Source organism: Polistes fuscatus, unplaced genomic scaffold (assembly GCF_010416935.1).
Source record: "Polistes fuscatus isolate 324 unplaced genomic scaffold, CU_Pfus_HIC Scaffold14, whole genome shotgun sequence".
NCBI lineage: Eukaryota > Metazoa > Arthropoda > Insecta > Hymenoptera > Vespidae > Polistes > Polistes fuscatus.
In genome coordinates, this window is record NW_025113042.1 from 1725434 (window position 1) to 1750637 (window position 25204).

A 25204-nucleotide genomic window follows, 5' to 3' on the forward strand; every position below is an offset into this window, starting at 1 on the left:
TCCAATGAACAATTTCTTTTTATTTTAACTTATATTACATTATTTTATTTATTTATTTATTTATTTATGAAGAAAATAAAATCCTTTGATAAGTTACACTTTTATCGATCATATTGAAAACGATCAAATTATTATTATTATTTATGAAAATTCAAATTTAGAAATATTCAATCGTACATTTGTTTCACCCACCCCTCCCCCTATATTATCCTCCCCTTTTCTCCGATTCTTTTCTTTTTCTTAAAACGAAGGGCCTTGTCAGGTATAACAAATTGTTACTTCGGTAGCCACGGTTACGTGATTAATTGTAGAGCATCCTGAAACGTAGGAATGGGGGAGGATTTTTTCCAGGAATTATTTGCATGTCAAGACGGATTGATGGAAATCCGTAGGACAACGACGAAAACAACGAAGAAGAAGAGGTTGCACGAACAGTGAGTGGTTGGTGGTGGTTCTGTTGATGGTTCTGGTGATGTTCTTGCCGATGTTGATGCTGATGCTGATCCTGACGATGTTGGTTTGTTCAGTTTTGCCGCAGATCTTGAATAAAAGCGTGTGTACCTTTTCTTTACCGTCCTCAAAAGAAATTCCAATCCCGAACGGTGAAATTTAACTTTCAAATGTACCACCGATCGAAACTACTCCACCTCTTCTTCTTCCTCCTTCTTTCTTCCTATTCTTCCTTCCTCTTCCTTCGTTTATTTCAAAGAACGCATAATTTCTCACGTGAAATGTGAATTTCATTCGATGGTCTCAAGACGATAAGAAAAATCGACCTGGGGTGGGTGGGGCCTGGAGGCATCTATATTTTTTCTTGACAATTGTCTTTTTTCATAAATTTCTAATCGTTTCTTTTATTTTAATATTTTGTAATAATCGAAAAAGGGAAGAATTTTAAGTTACAAATTGTTTAATTTTTTTTTTTAAGTTCGAATAGACGAATAATATTATTATTAATTTTGTATTACATTTTAAACCTTTTAATGCTGAATACTTTTAACTGAAATGTTTTGTAGGAACGGAATAGTTTATTGCAACTGATTCCGTTGATTAATATTATTAACCAGATTTAATAATAGATTTATATTTAATAATTAAAGTTATTCTTTTTTTTTCTTATATAATTTTCATGTTACGAAACTCATAAAAATAATTAATACGCAAATTAACATTACATTACTTTACATTAATATTGACGAACGCGTATATGCGTCAATCAAAGGGTTAAATATCATTTATTTACAAATACTTATTTAGAAAAAAGGAAAAACATAATTCTGACTTTTTATATACTTTATACTTACCATCAAAGGAGGATTTAATTAAATTTCCCATAAAAAATATTGATAATATTTTATAATAATATTCGTGCAGATGAAAAATGTATCGATCGAAATGATATACAAATATATTTAATATATTAAATATCGAATATATTTATCTGTAAAAGATTGAAATTGAAATGAGATCTCAATGGAGATATTATTTGATGAAAACTCGATCAAAACGTTTAGAAAGAATTTTACTTGGCAATCGTTTAAACGGTATTGGCGTACACTTCGGATGATTTGGGGTCCCATAAAGAACCAAAGGAAAGACAATGCAAAGACACAACTCACAAGAAGACAAAAGCCCCCAACTGTTGGTCAGCCAGGAAGATGATATCACATGGTTTACGATCGTTTCGTGGATGCTTTATGCTTCACTTCGCATCCGCGGACTTCTTCGACGTGCCTGCGTTTTCTTTTACCATCTTCTGAGTCCTTCTCTTACCAGGATTCAGAAGAGGAATGATATAGGAACGCGAAAGAAAGATGTCCACCTCAACCATAAATTATCTCTCGAATATATTTTTTTTTAATTCTTTTTTTTTCATATTTTTTTGCAATTTTAAACTTTAATATTTTATACTCGATTGTCTCGTAAAAACAACAATGAATATTGATTACTATCAAATATATTTAAATTATATTTGTATGCGTGCGTACGTGTGTGTACGTGTGTGATTGTGCATGTGTGATCGAAAACTTTTGAATCACGATGAAAATCATACGTCAAAGATAATAGGACAAGGATCAGAACATTCCTTCGAACCTTTTTTTACCTACTACTAATCGAACGAACCAATTTAGAATCAATCAAGTAGAAATATGATTCGTTTATTTATAATGAATGACTTGAAAATATCTATCGACACAAACGATACGATATAAATTAATAATTCATTTTGTATTAGATATATATTTAATTGATAATATATCTATTTTAATTAGCTAATCAAAAAAAAAAAAAAATAATAGAAAAATTCAAGATTACATTTAATAATTACTTCGATTATTATTTCAATCGAAAAATTAATATAAACATATATACGTACACACACATACACACACACGCATATACTTATTAATCATTTAAATATTAAGGAATAAAATATAAAAATCAATCTTTAGAATAAAAAATAGAATAGAAGAATAGAAAAAATAATAGAAAAATTCAAGATTACATTTAATAATTATTTCGATTATCATTTCAATCGCAACTAATTCCGCTCCGTGTAAAAATTTATTATTCGTAATTAAATAATAATTTTAATATCAAATCTTACAATCTAATCAAATCTCATTTGATTTACAGGTTCACGCAATCATTATCTTAGATAACAAAATAAATCATTATCTTAGAAATTAGATAAGAATATCTGTAATTAGAATTATATTATCTTATATTTTTCTATAATTTCACAAAGATCCATACCATAATCTCTTATTTTTTTTTATGGTTTTAGAAAGAAGTTCACCACATAGTTCCATAAAAATCATACTAATCAATGATAGTATATACAATTGCATAGATACGTGCAAATATATTTTTTTGTTTTCTTTAATTTTAGAAATGCATCTCAATATCCAAATTTTCTGTTTTATTGTTTTTTTTAATTTTTTTATTAGGGATACATAAAACGTCGATAAGTTTAGTGTTAAACTCGAAACTTTTGAAGACACCCACGTATACTGGTATAATAATTATTAATTTGAATGAAAGATGAAAGAAAGGATTGTGCAGATCCCATCATCGTATTCTCTCTCTCTCTCTCTTTCTTTCTTTCTGTCTCTTTCTCTTGTTAGAGATAAATGATAGAAACAATGAAAGAGTCAGGATGAATTCCATCACGAATCTTATTCCCACCACTTGTAAAGTCTTGGCGGCTTTACAATAGGACAGCAACAGCCTCGAAAGGACGATCGACATCTTAGCTGGTTTGATCGTGAACGTGTATGACGATCACGTAGCTCATTTCCTACACGAAACGTCATCGTGGAATTTCATTATGGAATAGACGATTAAAGGCTTGAAAGCCGGCGAGAAACTTTTTACCAATCGACTGATGAATAGCAACTGACGATCATCCACTGACTCATGAATCGAGATAAATAAAATCGATCCTTTTTTTTTTCTTTTTTCTTTTTTCTTCTTCTTCTTCTTCTTCTACTACTACTTCTTCTTTCACCTATCCTCGAAGAAACATTTCGAAGGTTACTCTTTAAACGATAAGTTTAGTTTGAAGTAATTATGTCAGACTATGAAGTTGTTGATAATAATTTTCATTGATAAATTGATTCGTGTTGATTGGTTAAAAATTAGATTGGCAATTCAATGCATTGAATTTGATGAATCGTTAGGAAACGTAGAAAAATGAGTATTCTGTTCTATGCTTGATATGTTAAAGGAATTAGTATTATTATACATTTCATAATTCTATTAAAAATCAATTTATATGTTTTTAACAAAAATTATTTAAGTTTTTCTAAACATATATACATTGAATTTAAATTATTAGGAAGCAGAATAATGAGTATCCTGTTCTATGCCTGATATGTTAAAGGAATTAGTATTATTATACATTTCATAATTTTATTAAGAATCAATTTATATGTTTTTAACAAAAATTATTTAACTTTTTCTAAACATATATATATATATGGCAATAAAATCGTAAATAAGTCAAATTAACGCGTACCAGCATAGAAATAGTGATAATTATCTGAAAGAATTAAAGACCAAAGACACGAGAGTGTCTGGTTTGAAAGTTTCTAAATAACTGTCGCGTTAGAAATAAAAAATAAAAAGGAAATATTAAAAAGCATAGAAAATAAAGGATAGGAAAGGCGTAGGCTTTAACCCTAATTGCCATCTCGACATCTGCTTCCATCGTTTCTCTGTTCATTAATTTGAAAGTTTTCACATACACATTCGTACATAGATAAATAGATACGCATGTATAGAAATATTATAGTAGATCCTATAAATTGTCTTCTGTAATAATCTTCTCGTTGCATGACACGAACAAGAGAACAAAAGAAACTTTTCGTAATACTTTAATATCACTTTTTGATGGATAATAAACATTTCCGTGTTGTTCAAGATGAAAGAAAGAAAAAAATAATAGGAAAAATAAAATACAATAAAATAAAATAAAATAAAATAAAAGAAAATAAATGAAAGAGAAATAAAGCAACCATCTCTTGGAAGAATCCACTTAACGAAGGATGATCATCGAGATCAGGTTCACCCTTTTTTTTTATTCTTTCTTTTTTTCTTCGAGTACCTTAAGAGAGAAGAAGAAGAAGAAGTATGAGAGTAACATAAGTGGGTGGAAGGGGGAGTGAGATAGACAACTCTGAAAGATCTGACAACAATAGATCCTCATCGTCGTATCTCGCGATTCGATATGTGTTTGACGGAGGTGAATAACGTCTAGCTTTCTTTAACCACATTTCTTTTTGAACGAAACCTTCTACTTCTTCTTCTTCTTCTTCTTCTTTTTCTTCTTCTTTTTCGTCTGTTGCTTCTCAAGAGCTATCGATAAAATATCACCTGCTATTTGTTGGGAAACCTTACAAAACCAAACAAGCTTATTCTTTGATGATTGTATCCATACACACACACACACACGCACACAAAATTGAAGGAAAAATAAAATGTTTATATATATACTTTTAATTTAGAAATATAATTGATATATTATAGTTTTTAATCATTTGTGTGGATTGATTATTTTATAGGATAATAATAACGTTATTATATTAATATAATGATAGTATTATATTATTAAGTTGTTCGAAAAATAATTACTGTGGTTTTTATTTTTATTTTCTTTCAATGAAAAATATTTAAAAAACAATTTGCACGATTAATTTATACAATAAATAATATAAGGTAATATAAAATATAATATATAATATAATATTATTGAATTTTTATATTAGACATATTATATTAATGTAAGTTTGTGTAATTGAAAATGAAAATAATGTTTATACAATAACCAGTAATATATATATATATATATATATATTATAATAATATTGTAATGAGTAATACACTGTTCAATCTAATTATAATATTCAATAATAGTAATATTATAAATAATATTTGTACATATGTTTTTTTAATACCATTTAAATATCAAGCAATAATTTAATATCATAATACAATGAACAATATAATAATAATTATTATTATAGTAATATTTAAATATCATATTCAATTTTTATTATATTTTTATATTATTTTTTATATTATTATTTTAATATACCATAGAAAAATATTAAAGTATAAATTAATGATTACAATTTAGAAATAACTCATATAAATTATAACAAAATTTACAATTGAAACCAATCGAAACTAACATTTCTATAGAATTCGAAATAACGTTAGAAAATAAATAAATTGATTAAACGAGTACCTTAATGTTCTTGTATGCCTAGAAAGCAAATACACACGTGAAATAAACGGTCTCGACTATTCGATACGACGATATCTAACGCCTACGTAACTTACATCTCTATATATATACTTATTTAAACTTATATACGATTTCTATTGCAACATAAGATAGTTCAATCCAAATGAACTTATATATAAAGTCAACATCGAATCTATTCGATGAATCAGATATCGAAGATAACACTCGTATATAAGATTATCTAAAAGAAACGTTTCGGATTGACTGTGGGTTTCTTTTTTTCTTTTTTTTCAAACCATAAACGATATTAGAGAAAACCATAAATGGTTCAAGAGAAAACCATTTTATTCGTCAAGGATAAAATACAGAAGCTACTTATCACCGTGTTTGTCTCTTCTTGTATTTTCAATTTCTCTTTCTCTCTCTCTCTCTCTCTCTCACTCACTCAATATCTCTTTCTCTTTCTCTTTCTCTATCTTTTTATTTTTTTATTTCTATTTTTTGTTCTTCCTATTTCTATCTCCTTCTCTTTCCACTCACAATCTCCGTTTAGTAATCCACCCACGCAACATCGACCTTTAATTCGAATCGTTTCTCCCTGCTAACATGTTACGATCTCTCGAGTAGCGATAAATTTCTTATGATGGTAGAAAAGGAAGAAGAAGAAGGAAGAATAAGAAGGAGGAAAAAGAGAAAAGGAAGAAAAATATATCGAAAGATTTGTTTCATACGCTTCACTCTGACGATAACGATCGAGTTACGCTAACGTTGATGACGAAGACAAGCCTAAAGTGATCATGCTGAAATAACATTTATTTTCGATTTATATACTCGGTATCTTCGTGACACTATGATGACTATAATTCAACAATTAATTTGTGACCATATTCTTAATTATATATCTTTTCAAATTATATTTTTAATAATAAAATTGTGTACCATTTCACTAGAGATATTTTTTTTGGGTATATTTTGTAATTAAAAAAAAGTTAGATAATGTAAAATTTAATATATAAATATATTGTAGTATAAAGATGATATAAAGAAGAAAATTAATATTATAGTATCTTAATAATAATAATAATCAATGATTGGTATCTTCGGACACCATGATGACTATAATTCAAGAATTAATTTGACCATATTCTTAATTATATATTTTTTCAAATTATATTTTTAATAATAAAATTGTTTACCATTTCACTTGAGAATATCGAATATTTTTTTGGTATATCTTGTAATTAAAAAAAAAGTTAAATAATGTAAAATTTAATATATAAATATATTGTAATACAAAAATGATATAAGGGAGGGGGGGAGGGGGGTATTACGAATAAAATGAATGCATAACTGGTCACACATCGTAACTCAAGACGATCTGATTTGTTAATTATTATAAAAGTAAACAAAAAAAAAGCGTAACGAATGACTTGTAAAAAAGAAACTATTAATACGAAATAAAAGTGGTCTGTTTCCAATTTTCTTAAATATAAATCATAGCGTGCCGTAAATTTCTAAGTTTCGTTAGCTCGCGACGTTCACGTAATTACGTGAGACTCCCGATGAAAAAGTAATAAAGCGTAGAACCAGGGAAGAAGAAACTTAAAAAGAGTGAGAAAGGAAGAAAGAGAAAGAGAGAGTGAGAGAGAGAGAATGAGAGCCTTGAAACGTCGCCGAAAGAGCATAAATCCTCGTTTACAATGTCGGGACACACGTGTTCGCACGAGTGAAGTTTGCCGCGTGGATGAATGAAACTCTTTGACGAGAAACTTTACTTTTTCTTTCTTTCTCTCTCTTTCTCTCTTTCTCTTTCTCTTTCTCTCTCGTTTTCTTGACAGACAAAACAGGAACGTAAGAACTTCCCGTTCTGGATTATCGTCATCGTGATGCTGCTGGTGTCATCCTTGTCATCTTCGTTGGTGTTCTTTCTTACAGAAACAGAGATTATTCCAACATTAAAACCAGTAACAAGATGACATAGTAGTAGTAGTAGTAAAGACTTTGATTAAAATACTATTTTAAAATGAGAAACCCCCGACATCTTTTACCTCGACATCTTTTTTCTTTTTTTTATCATACAACAAACAACTATTTTATTCTTATCAGCATCAGTTTATCAGTTTGTTTGATTATACATCAATATATTTCATCTTTCTCGTTAAATATATAATTTATTTGAATTTTTTCTATATACGTTAAACTCACACACACACACACACACACACACACACACGTGAGTTTTTAATTAATTATTAAATCATTTATATATTCTAAAGAGAATAGTATTTTAATATTTAAAAAAAAAGAAAATATACAGTTATTAAGAAATCATTTAAAAATCGATAAGCTTTGATTATAGTTTAAATCCTTGAAATTCGAAGGTGGGGAGTAACGTCAACAAGATCGGTTAAATCGATTAACTTTTGACAGACAAAACACACAGTTTGTTTAGTATTAATTTAGAATTCGACCGATAAACAACTAATCATAAGCTGTCAATTTTCTTCTATATAAATACACTTTTAAATTCATAATTTTAGTTAACTAACCATTATTCAAATTATTAACACTTGTTACATTCTTAACATAATTTATTAACAGTTTAATTTAATATTTGAAAATTAACACTACAATTTATGTAATATTTAATTAATTATAATTAACACCAAATACTCTTTATTACCAATTTATTCAGTTAAACACCAAATATTAAAACCCAAAACCCACACTAATGTAAGAATTTATACAAGCTTATGATATATCAATACTTTTCAAACTTATGGTAGGAAAACTTACATTAATAAACTTAAATTAGCACTTTTATTCTCGATACGATTTGTCTGTACCAGTAGTTTATTCAGTTTATTCAGTTAAACACCAGATATTAAAACCCAAAACCCACACTAATGTAAGAATTTATACAAGCTTATGATATATCAATACTTTTCAAACTTATAGTAGGGAAACTTACATTGATAAACTTAAATGAGCACTTTTATTCTCGATACGATTTGTCTGTACCAGTCATTTATTCAGTTTATTCAGTTAAACACCAAATATTAAAACCCACAACCCACACTAATGCAAGAATTTGTATAAGCTTATAATATATCAATACTTTTCAAACTTATGGTAGGGAAACTTACATTGATAAACTTAAATTAGCACTGTTATTCTCGATACGATTTATCTGTACCAGTCGTTTATTCAGTTTATTCAGTTAAACACCAAATATGAAAACCCAAAACCCACACTAATGTAAGAATTTATACAAGCTTATGATATATCAATACTTTTCAAACTTATGGTGAGGAAACTTACATTGATAAACTTAAATTAGCACTTTTATTCTCGATACGATTTGTCCAGTCGTAGCAGTCGTTGAAGTCACTGAAAAACACTCATCGAGTGAAAGGTAGTGAACAGGTTTTAATGAGTTAGAAGCAATGATGGTACGTACGTACGGGGGCAGAAAGCATCTTTTATTCATTTCACAAGAGATAAGCGAAACATCGGCCGCCGCTTTTACGCTTAGGATTACTTTAAGAAGACTATCATATATACGACAGACCCCCACGTGTGTTTACACGTGTGTATACACGTGTGTATATGTATACATACGTGTATTAAGACTGCCCACGTGCCTGCTTGCTTGCTTGCTTGCTTGCCTTCCTTCCTTCCTTGCTTTGCCTTGCTTGCTTGCTTGCTTGCCTGCCAACCATATTGCATTTCCGGTTCGTCAAATGTTATAAAGTTGGCTGCTCTTCTCGTGTAAATCTCAAACTCGCCGACTATCGCGATTTCCTGTCTGTGATCTGTTATTCCCTTCTATTAATTCTCTTTTTCTTTTTCTATCTCTTTCTTTCTCTCTTTCTGTCTGTCCCTCTTTTTATCTTTTTTTTCTTTCTGCTAACATTTTAATAAACTTTCCAACTTACGAAAATTGGCAGGAAAAGATTGTGTCTCAAAAGAATTCCTGCACAAATTGGATCATAATTTTTCTGGATGAAATTAGGGTGAAATAAAAGTTCGTGTTTACGTTTATTGTGTTATAAATTATTTGATAAACTGCATAATTTGATTGTTCTTTTTATAGAAATTTAATTTTGGAAATGTTAATTTAAAAAATGCACGAACTTTTGTTGGTTCACCCTAATAACAGGTATACTCGAAACATCGGCCTAATTTCACTTTTATTTTCATTGAATTTATTAATTTCATTGAATTATTATAAATAACTATAACAATTTATAGATTTGTGTTGTAATATTATGATAATTAATAATATTCGAATAAATTTCAACTCACAATAGGAGTTTCCTGTACAAATTGGATCATAATTTCGAAGGATAACGATAATTCAGAAATATCATCAACTTATTCCATTTGTAATCATGATTCGATTTGATCTAATTCGACTAATATTTATTATATATTTATCTTTAAACAATTAACGACTAGATAATTGTTTACTTTACGTTTTATTAAATCATTGAATATAAAATGCCTGATTTTCAATTAAAAGTATTCGGAATAATCGTCGATTAGTTTTCTTTCTTACGTTAATAATTCATTATAGTTAATTTATAATAAAGAATTTGTTAAAAAATAGAAATAATAATCGATACAAAACGATAGCTTTCTTTAAAAAAAAAAAGAAAAAAGAAAAAAGAAAAAATCATCATGAGAAGCAGATGGAATAAGGTCTTAGAATTTTTCTTATATTTTTTTTTTGTTGATAGAAAACGTGTATTCTTCGAACAATAGCCATACCAATTTTCGGACGTTTCGGGAGGAATCGTCACAAACGTGTACCCTTCTCATCCACCTTCTTCTCCCGTTCTTTTACCCCCTTCTCCACCCCTGTCTCTGGGGGTAAAAAAAAGAAGAAGTGGAAGGGAGGAGAAGAAGAAGAAGAATAAAAAATCGGTCGACTCAATCTGACGGATGGGGTAAGTCCAATGCGGACAAAGGCTTCATTGTGTCTTCCATTTTACAAGGTTTCTCAAGAAGACTCTCATCCTTTGTGCGAAAATTGGGGGTTTATACGTGGCACGGAAATCGCGGAGGCGGAAAGGGATAGCGAAACGGGTTTCTATCTTCTCCTCCTCCTCCTCCTCCTCCATAAGAATATAAAAAACTGATCTTTCCATGATTCTGATCTTCGAGAGAAGCAAACGCCATTCCTCCGTTATGTACTTTCTTTTTTATATTACAAACAAAAATCTACGCTTTTCTAAATTTTCTTTTATCCCTTTGCCCACTTGTAGTATAATATTTGTCGGTGTTGAAAAATTTTTTATACTTTTTCTTTTTCTTTTCTTTTTTTTTTATATAAAAATAACAATTTACGTTATATAAATTGAAACGCAAAATTGACGAATCTCTTTTGTTCTGCTTTTTATACTTGTTTATATATACACATTCGTTTATATTATTATTCGAATTATTTGGAAACAACGAGAGAGACGATTGTTGATAATTATTACAAAATTATCAAAAGATATAATTATATTTAAGGAATGGAAGAAAAAGACATAAGAGAAATTCTTGGAAAGGGATAATCGATCAATATTTGGATCGATTGACATCGGATAATTCGTCAATATTTTCAAATAGCCGGTTAACCCCAAATGAAATCAAATCAGCTTGCGTCATACGATTCCACGGGTTTTTGAGTTAAATTGAAATGGGGCGTGGGCGGGGGAGGAGTAGGAGGAGGGGAGGGGTTGGGATTGGGGCGGTATGAGAACGTTTTTCGAATCCTTTCCTTTGTAAATTTAACAATGGCTGTCGCCTTTACTTTATCACCCTCGTTACCACCCCCGTGACATTTCTTGGCCGATGAAGTTCTCTCTTCATCGCATTGAAGAGTAGTCGGTAGGTAACGTAAGAATTTCCAAAAATTGGGGGATATCCAAGCCAACAACACAGAAGGAAGGATCGGAGTTCTTTTTAAGGGTTCACTGCTTTTCAAGATCCCAACCCCTCCCGCTAGACGGACTTTCGTAGGTTCCCTTACGAACCAACGTCCGTGGATAAGAATATCTTGGCAAATAAAAAAAAAAAATACATATATATATATATATATATATATGTATATAAAAACATATCTTTCTCACGCTAGATGGAAACCAACGTTGAACTAGTTTCCCAGATATTTTTTGTCCTTCCGAGAAACGAAAAAAAAACCCTTAAAACTTTCTTACTACGAATTTTAATCGAACGAAATTTATGAATTTTTTCGTAAGTAATTTTCATTATATCGTGCGATGATTATAATATTGTAATTTATATTTTCTAAAGTTTCTATCGAGATTAACATGTGTAAAATATATTAATTTTATATTCAAATATATATTTACAAACGTTTATTTTCATTGTTTAAAATTAACGAGAAATTTCAAACCGCGTGTTGTTCCTTTTAAATTTAAATTCAATTCGTTTGTTTTCTTTTTTTTTTCTTTTATTATTTAAACCTATCGGTTATAAGTTGAAGATGAATTACGATTTGTTTCTTCATCCTTGATCGAATTAGGTCGATTTAATTCATTCCGAATGCTTATAACCGTCACCCTTGCGATTTAAAGACCGACTTTAGAAACATAAATATAACAAAAGGAAAGATATGGAACACTCGAAAAGTAAAGATCCTTTGGTACTTAGTCAAACACCATAAACTACCCTCTCTGCGACGAATTTGTAAGATTTTATTAAGGCCGCCATCATCAATGTCAGCTGAAAAAAAAAAAAAGATTAATGCTTTTCATCTATCGTGTGATACTTTGTAGCAAGAATCAAATATTTTTAATAGCTTTTCGACCATTTTGTTCTCTCTCGAATAAGAAAGAAAGAAAAAGAGAGCAGCAGCAGCAGCCGGTTTTATATTTCTAACGGTCGTATTCATTCCTTTATAAGATTTATGTACCATGAAAAAAAGAGTACAAAAATATGATATAAATATATATATATATATAAAGAGAAAGAATAATAAAAAAAAGAAACTTTTACGACGGTGTTATGATACAAAGTTGCTTCTTTCATAGTTCGAGCACGAATTCGCGAGATCAAAGGGATGCTGAAAAGTATCAAAGCGTGGAAGAACGTAAATATAGGATTGGTAGATATCCAAGTTGGTTTAATTGTCAGCCATTACTTTATCGTACTTAAATATTTCATCTTAAATATTCATTATGTCAGATTTGAATATAAATCTTGTACACATATATATATGTACAAGATAATATATATAATAATATAATAATATATAATATATATAATAATATATATAATAAATATATATAATAAATATATAATATATATAATATATATAATAATATATAATAAATATATAATTAATATATAATATATATAATAATATATATATATATGAGAAACGATTAACAACGTTAATTTAACGAAAACTCAGACAACTTTTTCGAGACAGAAGATTTGTTTATAATCGAAGAAACAAACAGTATTGTCCCGAGTGTATGCATTTCCTTTTTCGCAATTTAATTGCAGATTCTTCGCTTGGAGAAGAACGTTAACAGAAAGATGGTGTATCGGTAGGGCGGTCCTTTTTTGCGTTGCGATCCTACGCTTTCTTACTCCAGTTGTTCGTCCTTTGTAAGAAGTTAACTCGACTCGAAAAGGAAAGAATATTTATCTTTGTCTCTCTTTTACTCTCTTTCTCTCTCTTTCTCGCATACTCTTTCTACATTGAGATTCTCTTTTTCTCGCTGCACTTTATCACACCCCTTTTCTTTTTGTTTCCTTTTTTTTTTCTTTTTTTCGTATATATTTTTTATACCGATCGAGCGTGCGCGACTACTTTCCTTTTCTTCTTCTTCTTCTTCTTCTTCCTCTTTCTCTTCCTCTTTTGCCATGAGCTCGATGTCTTTTACGGTAGTGTAGTAGCAACAGCAACAACCTCAGATCTCGAGTGTCCTGATTTTTTATGTACCCCTTTTTACCACCATATATCTCTTTCTCTTCCTTTCTTTCTTTCTTTCTTTCTCTTCAGTTCTTTCATTCGTTCGTTCGTTCGTTCGTTCGTTCGTTCGTTGGTTCGTTCGTTGGTTCATTGGTTCGTTGGTTGGTAGCAGGACAAAGCTCGAAAAAATATATGGACAGGCCCTTGGAAACTACCTTACGTTAATGGTCCATTGTCGGGAATAGTGATCATAAAGAGAGAAGAACCGTTTCGTCCGCGACTACTCAAATGATTCGAATATCGAAAATATTCAAAAATAATATTTCCGAATAATATCATATATTTATATATTTCAATTATAAATTTCGTAAATATTGTATATTTTGTAATAAATGTATTCGCGTTCCGCGCGTTCACGTTCTGTGTTATTTATTGAATAATTGAATAATTGAATATAATTTCGACATCCTTGATAGATTAATCCTTTATACCAAAGAGGATCAAACTTTGAATGATCTAGCCCAATGTATTACCGTAAAAGCGTTCTTATGCTTTTACTTCAAAGTCTCAAGGGACGACGTCGAATAAGCAAGGAGAACTTGCTGAAGTGTCTTGACCATAACAGCAACTGACTGACAAGTAGTTATACCGCAAGAAATTCTTCCCAAGAGATTCGAATCTTGATCTAAAGAGAAAAAAAGAAAGAGAAAGAGAGAGAGATGGGTGGAGGGGGGAGAGGGAGGAGAGAAAAAGGATGAAGCAATAAATTTGCCACGACGACCCAATAGCCGTGAAACTCGCTCGTATAAAACTCTTTGACCGTCGTTTCTTCTTTTCCTTTTTCTTACTTATTACTTTTCTCCGCGTGTTCGAGAATGAAATATAACAAGCGATCGCTATATATTTTACAAAAGAATTATGAACGAACGTGAAAAATGATTGATGAAAAAAAAGAAGGAAAACAAAATAATTCTCGATTATCGTAATAGGATCGTACTTTTATTTCATGGCGTTCTTTTTCTTTTTTCTTTTTTTTTTTTATTCGTTTATTATTATTACAATTAATTAATTTTTTTGTTATTTTTTTTTACTCGTTTTTGGTTTCTCTTACATCTTTTTTGTTTAAAGTAAACAGATTTACTTTGTGAAACATAAGTATAACAATGAATTAGTTTTAAGAATAATTATTCAGAATGAATTTTCGTCGATTTTTAATTGTAGCGCGTAAAATTGTTAAGAGAAAGATTTAAAAATTTTAATTTTCCCCTGGCGGACAAATGCGTAAGCTATTGATTGAATTACCACGTAACTCACGTGGTAATTAGTTACCGACCGTGTTATTGGAAATCTGTAATATCGACATAAGCGTCGATAAAAATGATTATAGAACAATATGGCAGTTTATAACAGAAGAGGAGACAGGTGATAAGTGATATCGTTGTCACACGTGTGTTTCTATACGAATTATTGAGATAAAAGTAAAATTATTTTAACAATGGATGAAGATACGAATCCTCCAAATGAAAAATTTGAATTACCGATAAAAATTATTCTTACATTTGTTGTGGCATTAATAATAACTTTAGGTAATTAAACAAATAAAATTTATAGGTTAGCTCACGCATATGTCTCTTTACATAAAATTTCATTTTTTTTTATTTCGTTTTCTATATATGATAAAATTTATGATCGTGTATTTCGATTCATTAGTTTTATATAAAAATGTTACCAAAAGTGATTTAATATTATACGTATCGTCATATCCAACTTTATTGCGTGAATAGATAAAAACACATGTCCATTTAAATATTTCAATTTTATTTTGTCAATCTCTCATCAAATCATATCAATACTCGTTAATACTCACTTTTGGTAACAGAAAATTCTATTTAGTGTATATTGTATTTAGCTTCTTTGTATAAAAATTATACGAATGTAACATAAACACTATTAGTAGGATACAATTTAATAAACACATGATATAAACCATTCTAATATGAGTCGCGTAATAAAAAAATAGAAACATTTTGATTCGATTGTATGTTTAACTACGTTGGTATTTCTTTCTTTTTGTCGTATTTGTTAAAACTGGGATAATTTTGTTTTTGTCAACAGTAGTGATTGCTAAATGGCGTAAAAAAAAGTTTATCGGTCAGACTATATTATTGACTGGACTTAGCGATGCTGGAAAAACTTTGATACATTCGCGTTTAGTTCATTCCAAATTTGTTGAAACTTATACATCTGTTAAAGAAAATATAGGAGAGATGGTAATCAATAATGTAAGTCTGCGAATAATATTAATAACATATTTAACAATTTATAAAATAACAATCTATCGAAAAGCAGTTTCAAACTTAAGGTATTAATAACTTTAATAAATTATACGTTCAGAAAACTTTAAGGATTGTTGCTCTACCCGGAGATGAGCGGTTACGTTATGAATTCTTTGACAAATATAAATTAGCTGCGAAAGCAATTATTTTTGTCATTGATTCTGTTACGTTTCAGAAAAATATTCGAGATGTAGCGGAGTAAGTATTAAAAGTACTAATGTACTAACTTGTATTTGAATATTTCTAATATTTCATAAAACAATCTATAAATTATATTTTTTTAGATATTTATACAACTTATTATCAGATATAGATGAGGTCAGAAGATTACCAATATTAATTTTGTGCAATAAACAGGATCAAACTATGGCTAAGGGTCATTCCGTAATCAAATCATTATTGGAAAAAGAAATGAATCTTTTAAAACTGACTAAACCTAATCAATTAGAAACTATGGATGCGTCATTTAAAAACACCCTTCTTGGAAAACATAGCAAAGACTTTCAATTCCATCAACTCAATTCAAAAGTTAAATTTGCCGAATCGAGTGCCTTTGTCAAAGATCCTGAAACACCGCCTCAAATGACAGCATTACAAGAATGGCTAGAAAGTGTTGCGTGAATCTTTCTCTCTCTCTCACTCTCTCACTGTCTTTCTCTTTCTCTTCCTCTTTCTCCCTCTTGTCTCTAATTTTTTAATATATAAATTATTTGTTTGTAACTGCTTTTTCCTCATTTTTTTTTCACTTGTTATACATATCCAAACATTATACACACAAAACCGATTCTATTTTTTATGAACACATCATCCCTACTTTATTATAATAACTCATCATAGAAATAAATACAAATGTTTATTATCGTAATAAACAAATATATTTATATATTTATATATTTATATATTTGTTTATTATTATTATTATATTTATATATACATAAATAGTTTATATACTTTTTATCAAGTAAAGTAAATAAAACAAAAAAAGCTGTAACAACATGAAAAGAATGTTGTATGAAAACTAAGCAAGAGCACTGTTGGAAAAACTAAAATAATATGAAAAAGAATATTACTCGAAAAATAAATAAGCGTTGTTGATAAACTTTAAATAAGAAAATACTACAATAACGACTTCCAATAAGTACCATTCAAATATTTTCTGAACTTATTATTAAGTATCATCAATCTATTTAGACAAATTTATTATATCATATCGAATGATTATAAAAAAATTGTTAAAATCTTTAAAAATTATATTAAATTAATGGAAGTTCCTTTGAAATTCATAAATATTCATTTTGTTCTACATCACTGCATTTATTCATTCATATTTTAAATATTTAAACCTACATTTTACGTATGATATAAAATAATGATAAAAACTATCTAATTATTATAAAACACTAATAAACAAGGACAGAGTACTATAAAACTTTCTTACAATTAATTAAATACAAATATAAGTGTGTTTGACGAACGTAATATGAAAATTTTCTATTTCTAAAATATTTCAAACTATCGATAAATAAAAAAAAAATTACTCACAAGTAGAAAGGGTTCAATAGGTTATCGTTCCTCAAGACTGTAGCTTGATAAATAACATGAAGGAAAGACTAAAAAGAATTCTGTTATCTTTTAGGAAAATGAGTAAGAATAATTATGTTAACCCTGGCACCGGTTATCTCATAATACGGTACTGTATTTACCTCTGATAACGGTTTGAGAGGAAAACCGATAAAATAACCTTGAATAAAATACAAATTTAATTTCAAATCTAGTGATTAAAGTATATTTGTAATAAGATAAAAGATGACAAAAACAGTGATAATCAAATATGAGGAACATTTAAATAAGAGAGATGCATTAAAATAAAACATTTTATTAAAGGTTGTATTATCTAAAAATTTCCACGACCGTTTATCGATTGAAACATTAAATAACTAGCAACGTTTTACCAACGTGTAATCAGTCGTGTTATTGTTCTAACGTTGAAAGGAATCATGTCGGATAAACCCCAAGATTTGACTCTAAATTATATTGATATAGGAGGTACATTTCTAATATATATATATATTTATTATTTTTAATCACACTATAACTTCTAATGAAAATAGATTTTTAATTAAATTATATAATAACTCTGCCAGATTTCTTTGAATAATTTTACACAGTGTAACGATAATAGTTATTTTTTATTTAATAGTTATTTTTAATTATAATTTTGTAGGTATGCGAATAAAATATAAAAATAGAAATGAAACTTTCACAGAAGATCAATTGGTAAGCACAGATCCGATTGAACAATTCAGAGCATGGTTTACAGAAGCCTGTAATACACATTATATATCCGAACCAAATGCTGCATTTCTTGGAACAGCAACTAAGTAATTTTATTTCTTAGATATATTATGCATCTAAGGTTTTTCTGATCAAATAGTGTCAACATATTCTACGCATGAAAATAACAAAAATTGTATACAAATATAGGTCATTTGAAAAGCCTTAGATACCGTGTATATAAAACTTTAACAATAGAAAGCGTATAATAAAATATTATTTCAGAGACGGCTTTCCATCTGTAAGAGCAGTACTATTAAAAGATTATAATGCGGATGGTTTTAAATTTTATACTAATTATCATAGCAGAAAGGGTAGAGAAATAGTAAGCTTACATGCTTGAATTTGATTATTTTCTATCATTTTAGAATGGAGAATAAAAATTAAATTGAATTTGATTTTTAGGAAGAAAATCCTAATGTTGCAATGACCCTCTACTGGGAACCGTTACACCGAGCTGTACAATATATTATTTATTCATTTATATATAAATCATAATCTTTTAATTTTTAATACTATTGATTTATTTATCGAATATTACAGATACGAATAGAGGGAATAGCTGAAAAAACTTCAGCTGAAGATTCAGATAGATATTTTCAAAGTCGACCATATCCTAGTCAAATAGGATCGATAGCAAGTCATCAAAGTACTGTCATTGCTACCAGGCACACTCTTATCATAAGAGAAAAGGAGTTACTTGCTACGAATACTAAAGAAACAGTTAAAAGACCAGACTATTGGTAATACTATTTTGAATCTCTTCTGATTAATTTTCTTATATGTGTAGTCATCATGTATAAAATCAATTTATTAATTTTTTTGTAGGGGTGGTTACTTAATTAGACCAAAGTCAATAGAATTTTGGCAAGGACAAAGTGATCGCTTGCATGATAGAATTGTTTTCAGAAAGCCAAAACCTAACGAAAAAATTAATAATATTTTCGTTCACCAAGGAAAAAATGGTTGGGTGTATGAAAGATTATCGCCTTAATAATTAGAATTTAGTATTGCAATTAATTATATATTTGTCTTCCAGTGCTTTTTTAAATTTCAATTAGATTATATATACATATTCTTTTTATTTTTCTTTTATTTTTTTGTAAGCCAAGAAAGCTTTAATATTTCCCTTTGTAGGCCTAAAATATATAGACAATTATAAAATTATATTATTATATTACTTGTAGAGAGAGAGATAAAAAATTGTTATGAATGTTAAAAAAAATATATTTTCAGCAATTGTTATCAACCTTGTGAATTTTTCCATACGACTTCAGCATTGAACATTTGATCTTCCTTTACAATAGTTTCAAATTGACGCATCCCACCTCCCACGCCAAAATAATACGTCTTCGCAGCTACGAATCTAAAATAATCATTTATTTAATATTTATGATAATCCTGAAATATATATTGCTCTTACCCGATGCCATTAGGTTTCAATCTCTTCTTAAAAACTTCATATAATTTTCTATGATTTTCAGGATTGTAAATAGTTTCACTGGTAAAAATAAAATCATACTTTTGATCCTCATTTTTATCGAAAAGCATTACGAATGATGCCCAATCTCCGCAATAAAATTCACACTTATCTAATATCTTCCATTTGTTTTCAGAATTTAATAGAACATTTGATATAGTAACTGACTTGATTACTTCTACATTCTGTACAAAATATTCTTTGCATTATATAAATTATCTTAAGTATTCTAGATAATAAAAAATAGAAAAATAATAGTAAAAATATACAAACATAATCTTGAAAATGAACGAGGGAACCTTTCAAGAGTGCTACTAATCCAATTATTCCAGTACCACAACCTAAATCCAGCACCAACTTATTTTCAAATGCTATATTCTCTTTAATTAAATATTCAATCAGATCGTAAGTGCATTCCCATATCTTCAAACCACCTTGATAGTTAGAAATAAGTTTTTACAATAAATATTATAGAAAATTTCTTTTTTTTAATTATAACTAAATTATAATTAAATAATATACCTTCATATTTAGCAGGTATAAGATCAGAATGCTGTGATTCTGCTTCAATAATATTTAATGAATTATTTTTTACTAAGTTGCACAGTACTTTGTCAGAACGGATTAATTTTAATTTTATTTCATCAAAGATTTTCGTTTCTAAATATTCTTCGGGTTCATAATTTCGATCGTAATCAAACGATGTTAATTCAATCTTAGATGCATTCATCCAATCAAGAGTAGATTTTTCTTTATCAATATTATCTTCTATAAAATATATGTTAAACACATTTAAATTATGGCGCCAATAAAAATGGCGACGATAGTTAAGGTGGTATAACCTCAAACATGATATCAAATTTATTTATTTTTTAATAAATATTATAAAATATTTAATAGATGAATATGTTTACCATGATTTTTTTCGGAGAATCCAAATTTAAACATTTTATCCTTTTTATTAGAATTTGTTCATAAATCTAGACAAAAATTTTAATTTAAATAGATATATAAATGTAGAACACACTTATATATTATAAAATTTAATTTCAAGTCATTCTCAACATTTTCTTATCACCATTTTAACAAATTAAAATAAAATAAATTTAATGTAGTAATACAACTTAATGTAATATTATTTAATATTAATTGCATCGATAGTTTTATTGATCTTTTTATATCGTAGTAAAATTAAATCCACAAAATACGTCCAATTACAGACGAAATGTACATTTAAATCGTTCATGAAAACGATACTTTCAATAGATCGAAAGTTATCGAATATAACCTATTCTATCGAAACACTCTTCTGACGTATGCTCTCATCTGTGACAATTTAGGCTAACTTAAAGTGTCAAATTCATAAGTTTGAATCATTTGTTGGAAATTAATATACATATTATTACTATTATTATACAAAATGTCAAGCACAGTTAACAGTATTATAACTAACAGAGATCGAGATTGTTTGGCTTGCAGAATTATTAGTGGTGGTGGTTTGATTGGAGCAGGCCTTTATGTTTCTTATAATAGTAAGAAATTACAAAAAACTAAAGGAAAAGCAGTGATGTATACTTTAGCAAGTGGTATATTGCATTAATTACAACACTAATATTTTCTCTTTTTACCAATTTTGTTCAATACATTTATATTTTACAGTATTATAAATATTGTACATTTTTTAAGGTTATTTTATTATTAGACTATTATTTATCTTACTTTCAGGGCTGGTATTATTGGGAACCACTAGGATACTAAATCTACCGCCGTTTCGAAATCAATTTACTAATCATAATTAAACAATATTTAAATATAATTAAAACAACATAAGAACAAAATGTTTTAACACATACAGGATTATAATATGCTATAAGTACTACACGTAGAAAAACTTTCTCAAAATATTACTTTCTTTCCTATTATAGTATATTGTACTATGTAAATTTTTATATTACATTCAATTAGAATTAATGAAAAAAAAAAATTGTAATAGATTCAAGAAACAAAAAACCTAATTAATTTACAATTAGGGTCGAATAATAAAATTAAATAAAAAAGGCATTTAAGTATTTTCCTTCGACTTGTTAATGGTTTTTATTATTGCTGTAAACATAGGAATAATACATCAATGTGCATTAGTCTTATAAAGGTGCAATCATTTAATTTGAAAAGAAAAAATTAAACACATTTATAAAAACATCAATTTCCTTTTTTAATGTCATGGGAGAATATATTGTTGTATAGTAGAAGGATTATTTTGTATAGTTTTTTAATTTTTTTGTAAGTATTTTATCACTTTGCGAATAATTTGCCTTCGAACAATTAATTCGATATTTTGTTTAACATTATTTGTATAAAACTTTTCCAATGGAACGGGGAAATGTATTTTTTTGTTGTTGTTAAATTTCTTTTTTCTTGTAGTCCTACACGATACTACAATGAAATTTTTTTTTTCATCATGACTTCTTTCTCTCTAATTTATTCACACAACACACGATTGAAAAAAGAACTTTGCTTATGATCAGAGTTGTGTTTTATCTGATCATATCAAAGAATTGGAATGAATACTGACAAGTTTACTAAATTATTTATACCCCTATTATACCACTCAATCATACAACTGAGACGAGTCTAAATAATTCTCAACAAAGGTACGAAGTGAGAAAAAATGCTGAAACTATTATTGCAAAAGCATGGATTTAACCATTTGTATCCTTAAATGTTTAATAATATTAAAAAGAAAAAAGATGGTATCAGGCACATTTATCATTATTAAGCATATTTCTTTTTTATTTTTCTATTCTTTTTTTATAAATTCTTTCGAATGAAGGTCCAAAATAAGATGTTTTATAAAAATGAAGACTTTTTCCTTAAGGAAGTGTCAAAAAAAAAAATATGTTTGCTAATAATATCTAATTACAATGGGAGTTATTTTCATTATAGTTCTTAGTTCGTTCATCCCGAGCCTGATACTATCTTTAGTACTAAGGAGAACTTTCTCCTTTCACTTTCTTTTAAAATAAAAATTCTTTAAACATATATATCTAATTTTCCTCCGTACACACATTTCAACATGTAAAAAGTCTACATGGAAAAAAAAATGTTACTGAAAAAATACGACGACGATTATTAACGATACATTATCTTAAAAAACTCAAATATTACTTTTTTTTAAGCTTTTCTCTTATTCTCTTTTTTGTACCCCTAATTTTTTTAAATAATAATTCACAGTATAGATACACTACTTTCTGTACGTATGAATAGAATAAATTATTAAAAAAAAAAAAAAAAAAAAAAAAAAAAAAATTTAATAGATCATAAATATTTATGACAAAACGGAGGAAGACAACTTGGCCAGATGAAAAAAAAAATTAATAATAATGTTCCGCAAACCCTTTGATGTTGTGTTAACAGATAAGTTATACGAAGCTTCTTTTTTCTAATGAAATTAAAATTAGGTTTTAATTGTATGTAAAACTATAGTTCAGTACCGCGTATGAAAATAGATATCGTGTCCAATCAACTGTTATAATTATTTCTCGCACTGTCGAAACGTTTGTGTGCTCCGGAGAATGTGTTTTCCCTTCCACGTGCTTGATATCCCCAACGATCTAAAATTATTTATATTTCCTTAGTTCATTGTTGTTATTATAATTATTTTTTTGTATATGTGTAATATTTAATTGATAATATTTTCAATAAATTTTGCTGGTAGGACAACTTACTGCGGTTGTAGCCACCACCACCAGTTCTCGTAGCCAATTCGGATAATTTGGGGTTGATGATTTGATTAGCCTCTTGAAGAACATTTATCAGGTCTTTAGCTTGCCTGCTATTTTGTGGTGTGAAGAATGCGTAGCTTGTTCCTGTGCTTTGTGAACGTCCTGTTCGTCCAATTCTGTGTATATAGTCTTCAGACGATGATGGGTAATCGAAGTTGATCACATATTTTACATCGTCAACATCTAAAGAAAAATTATTGTTGTAAAAGAGGTACAGACGATTTTTAGATACGCATATTATTTGTTCTTTTTTTAATCATACGAATCTAAACGAGTATTTATTTCTTTTTGTCTCTAGCTTTTCGTATAATAGAAAAGTATATGTATAAAACAGAAATGTGAAAGCGTAGAGAATTTAGCCAGCATCACTAGGACTCTGATATTTTTATCTTTCTATCTTGCATTACAATTAATAATATTATTTGTTCCTCAAATTACATAAAAATATTTATGTATATACATATTATTATTGTATATATGCAGCTAAACCTATAATCATCATTCATACATTCATTAAAATGGAATATTAAATAAATGAAAAATAGAATGTAGAATATTATCTTTTTCTCTCTGTAATAATAGATAGATCGAAATAAAAGTTATAGTTTCATTTATTCTAAATCAATAATTCCACGCAACAGAGTGAAGACAAGTTCTTATAATAATTGAAAATTAATATATATTCACATATCCAAATATTTTTATAGATAAATATAAAAAGTAGAAGCTTAAAAGAGAGTTGATAGAGAGCGAGAAAGATAAAAAATATATAGTAAAGAGAAATAGAAAAAAAAAAAAAAATAAAAAAAAAAGAAAGACTAATAATACAATACAAATATAATAACGTTGTCTCCGGAATTATTGTTTTATAAATTATGAAAGGATACAAATTATGAGCTTAGCTTATAAATTACGCATTTAATGCGTATTTTATAATCCTTAAGTCTGCTGCATTATAATAAATACAAACCCGTTACTGCTGAACATTGCATTCCGTATGACTGCAAATAAAGTGCCACCAGGGGGTGTGTGGTCTTGAATGCAAGTTCAGATCACGGACTGTTGTGTCGTGAGCTTCACAGTAGCGATAGTAGCAAAATCAATAGATTGTTGTCTCTGACACCGGCTGGGCATTGGCTATGAAGTGTGATGGTGTACCAAAATGGAAACCAGCGTTTTATCTCACAACCAACCAGCACGATAACGCCCGCGCACCACTAAATACTTCCGTGGTACACAGGCTGTACACAGAGGCACATTAAGTACAAGTATTTTTTTTTATGCAAATTGCGCACGTACTATGAGTGAGCCATGTTATTATTTTTTTCTCTTTACGGTTTTTCATCGCACACTCACGTATTTTGTGCACCATGTGCCTCTGAAACAAAAGACAACCAGACTGATTAACATAAATTAAAAGATGCCCACACTTATATCTCTAAAAAAACCATTTCTCATTTTTTTCATATCATTATCATTCTTTTTATATTTTTTAGTTTATTTGTTGTCGTATTAAAACTGTTTTCTCAATTCTTCGACACAAGCCCATCATCATATCCTCTTCGTCTTAGCTCACAGAACTAA

General features: G+C 28.4%; 5 protein-coding genes and 1 long non-coding RNA gene across 8 annotated transcripts; 3 read left to right on the plus strand and 3 right to left on the minus strand.

Annotated features, from left to right (window-relative positions):
- Nucleotides 1-12108: 12108 nt before the first annotated feature.
- LOC122514342 lies at nucleotides 12109-17622 on the minus strand. The gene is made up of 2 exons (XR_006303028.1): nucleotides 17567-17622; nucleotides 12109-12490 (listed from the first exon to the last, which is right to left on the minus strand). It is a non-coding gene; the product is annotated as an uncharacterized LOC122514342 (long non-coding RNA).
- On the plus strand, nucleotides 14940-16808 carry LOC122514338 (signal recognition particle receptor subunit beta). The gene is made up of 4 exons (XM_043631074.1): nucleotides 14940-15274; nucleotides 15804-15970; nucleotides 16083-16222; nucleotides 16309-16808. Exons 1-4 carry the CDS (start codon nucleotides 15184-15186, stop codon nucleotides 16643-16645), a joined length of 735 nt encoding a protein of 244 aa, XP_043487009.1. The 5' UTR covers nucleotides 14940-15183; the 3' UTR covers nucleotides 16646-16808.
- LOC122514339 (pyridoxine/pyridoxamine 5'-phosphate oxidase-like) lies at nucleotides 17378-19788 on the plus strand. 3 transcript variants are annotated; one of them, XM_043631078.1, is made up of 6 exons: nucleotides 17378-17668; nucleotides 18291-18405; nucleotides 18584-18683; nucleotides 18764-18817; nucleotides 18902-19101; nucleotides 19187-19788. In XM_043631078.1, exons 1-6 carry the CDS (start codon nucleotides 17623-17625, stop codon nucleotides 19350-19352), a joined length of 681 nt encoding a protein of 226 aa, XP_043487013.1. In that variant the 5' UTR covers nucleotides 17378-17622; the 3' UTR covers nucleotides 19353-19788. The 3 variants fall into 3 exon arrangements, with proteins under 3 accessions (XP_043487013.1, XP_043487010.1, XP_043487012.1); XM_043631075.1 differs by lacking the exon at nucleotides 17378-17668 and adding an exon at nucleotides 17721-18070 and having other exon boundaries at nucleotides 18249-18405; XM_043631077.1 differs by lacking the exon at nucleotides 17378-17668 and adding an exon at nucleotides 17721-18070.
- Nucleotides 19449-20787, minus strand: LOC122514337 (histidine protein methyltransferase 1 homolog). Its single transcript, XM_043631073.1, has 6 exons — nucleotides 20753-20787; nucleotides 20361-20606; nucleotides 20112-20272; nucleotides 19782-20023; nucleotides 19609-19724; nucleotides 19449-19497 (listed from the first exon to the last, which is right to left on the minus strand). Exons 1-6 carry the CDS (start codon nucleotides 20784-20786, stop codon nucleotides 19451-19453), a joined length of 846 nt encoding a protein of 281 aa, XP_043487008.1. The 5' UTR covers nucleotide 20787; the 3' UTR covers nucleotides 19449-19450.
- A 340-nt stretch (nucleotides 20788-21127) lies between these two features.
- On the plus strand, nucleotides 21128-21762 carry LOC122514341. Its single transcript, XM_043631080.1, has 2 exons — nucleotides 21128-21424; nucleotides 21564-21762. Exons 1-2 carry the CDS (start codon nucleotides 21259-21261, stop codon nucleotides 21635-21637), a joined length of 240 nt encoding a protein of 79 aa, XP_043487015.1. The 5' UTR covers nucleotides 21128-21258; the 3' UTR covers nucleotides 21638-21762.
- Nucleotides 21763-23271: 1509 nt separating this feature from the next.
- Nucleotides 23272-24945, minus strand: LOC122514340 (probable ATP-dependent RNA helicase DDX5). The gene is made up of 3 exons (XM_043631079.1): nucleotides 24591-24945; nucleotides 23564-23803; nucleotides 23272-23449 (listed from the first exon to the last, which is right to left on the minus strand). The coding sequence occupies exons 1-3, from the start codon at nucleotides 24610-24612 to the stop codon at nucleotides 23358-23360; spliced, it is 354 nt and encodes a 117-aa protein (XP_043487014.1). The 5' UTR covers nucleotides 24613-24945; the 3' UTR covers nucleotides 23272-23357.
- Between the last annotated feature and the right edge of the window lie 259 nt (nucleotides 24946-25204).

Coding starts and splice junctions, on each gene's coding strand:
- LOC122514338 (XM_043631074.1), top strand. CDS start 15,184: ATGGATGAAGATACGAATCCTCCAAATGAAAAATTTGAATTACCGATA. Junction 15,971..16,082: donor GAGAGATGGTAATCAATAAT/GTAAGTCTGCGA, acceptor TTATACGTTCAG/AAAACTTTAAGGATTGTTGC. Junction 16,223..16,308: donor AATATTCGAGATGTAGCGGA/GTAAGTATTAAA, acceptor ATATTTTTTTAG/ATATTTATACAACTTATTAT.
- LOC122514339 (XM_043631075.1), top strand. CDS start 18,022: ATGTCGGATAAACCCCAAGATTTGACTCTAAATTATATTGATATAGGA. Junction 18,684..18,763: donor GCAGAAAGGGTAGAGAAATA/GTAAGCTTACAT, acceptor TTTGATTTTTAG/GAAGAAAATCCTAATGTTGC. Junction 18,818..18,901: donor GGGAACCGTTACACCGAGCT/GTACAATATATT, acceptor CGAATATTACAG/ATACGAATAGAGGGAATAGC.
- LOC122514337 (XM_043631073.1), bottom strand. CDS start 20,786: ATGTTTAAATTTGGATTCTCCGAAAAAAATCATG. Junction 20,273..20,360: donor TATACCTGCTAAATATGAAG/GTATATTATTTA, acceptor CTAACTATCAAG/GTGGTTTGAAGATATGGGAA. Junction 20,024..20,111: donor TCGTTCATTTTCAAGATTAT/GTTTGTATATTT, acceptor TATTTTGTACAG/AATGTAGAAGTAATCAAGTC.
- LOC122514341 (XM_043631080.1), top strand. CDS start 21,259: ATGTCAAGCACAGTTAACAGTATTATAACTAACAGAGATCGAGATTGT. Junction 21,425..21,563: donor GATGTATACTTTAGCAAGTG/GTATATTGCATT, acceptor TCTTACTTTCAG/GGCTGGTATTATTGGGAACC.
- LOC122514340 (XM_043631079.1), bottom strand. CDS start 24,612: ATGCAATGTTCAGCAGTAACGG. Junction 23,804..24,590: donor GCAATGTTCAGCAGTAACGG/GTTTGTATTTAT, acceptor ATTTTTCTTTAG/ATGTTGACGATGTAAAATAT. Junction 23,450..23,563: donor TGGTGGTGGCTACAACCGCA/GTAAGTTGTCCT, acceptor AAATAATTTTAG/ATCGTTGGGGATATCAAGCA.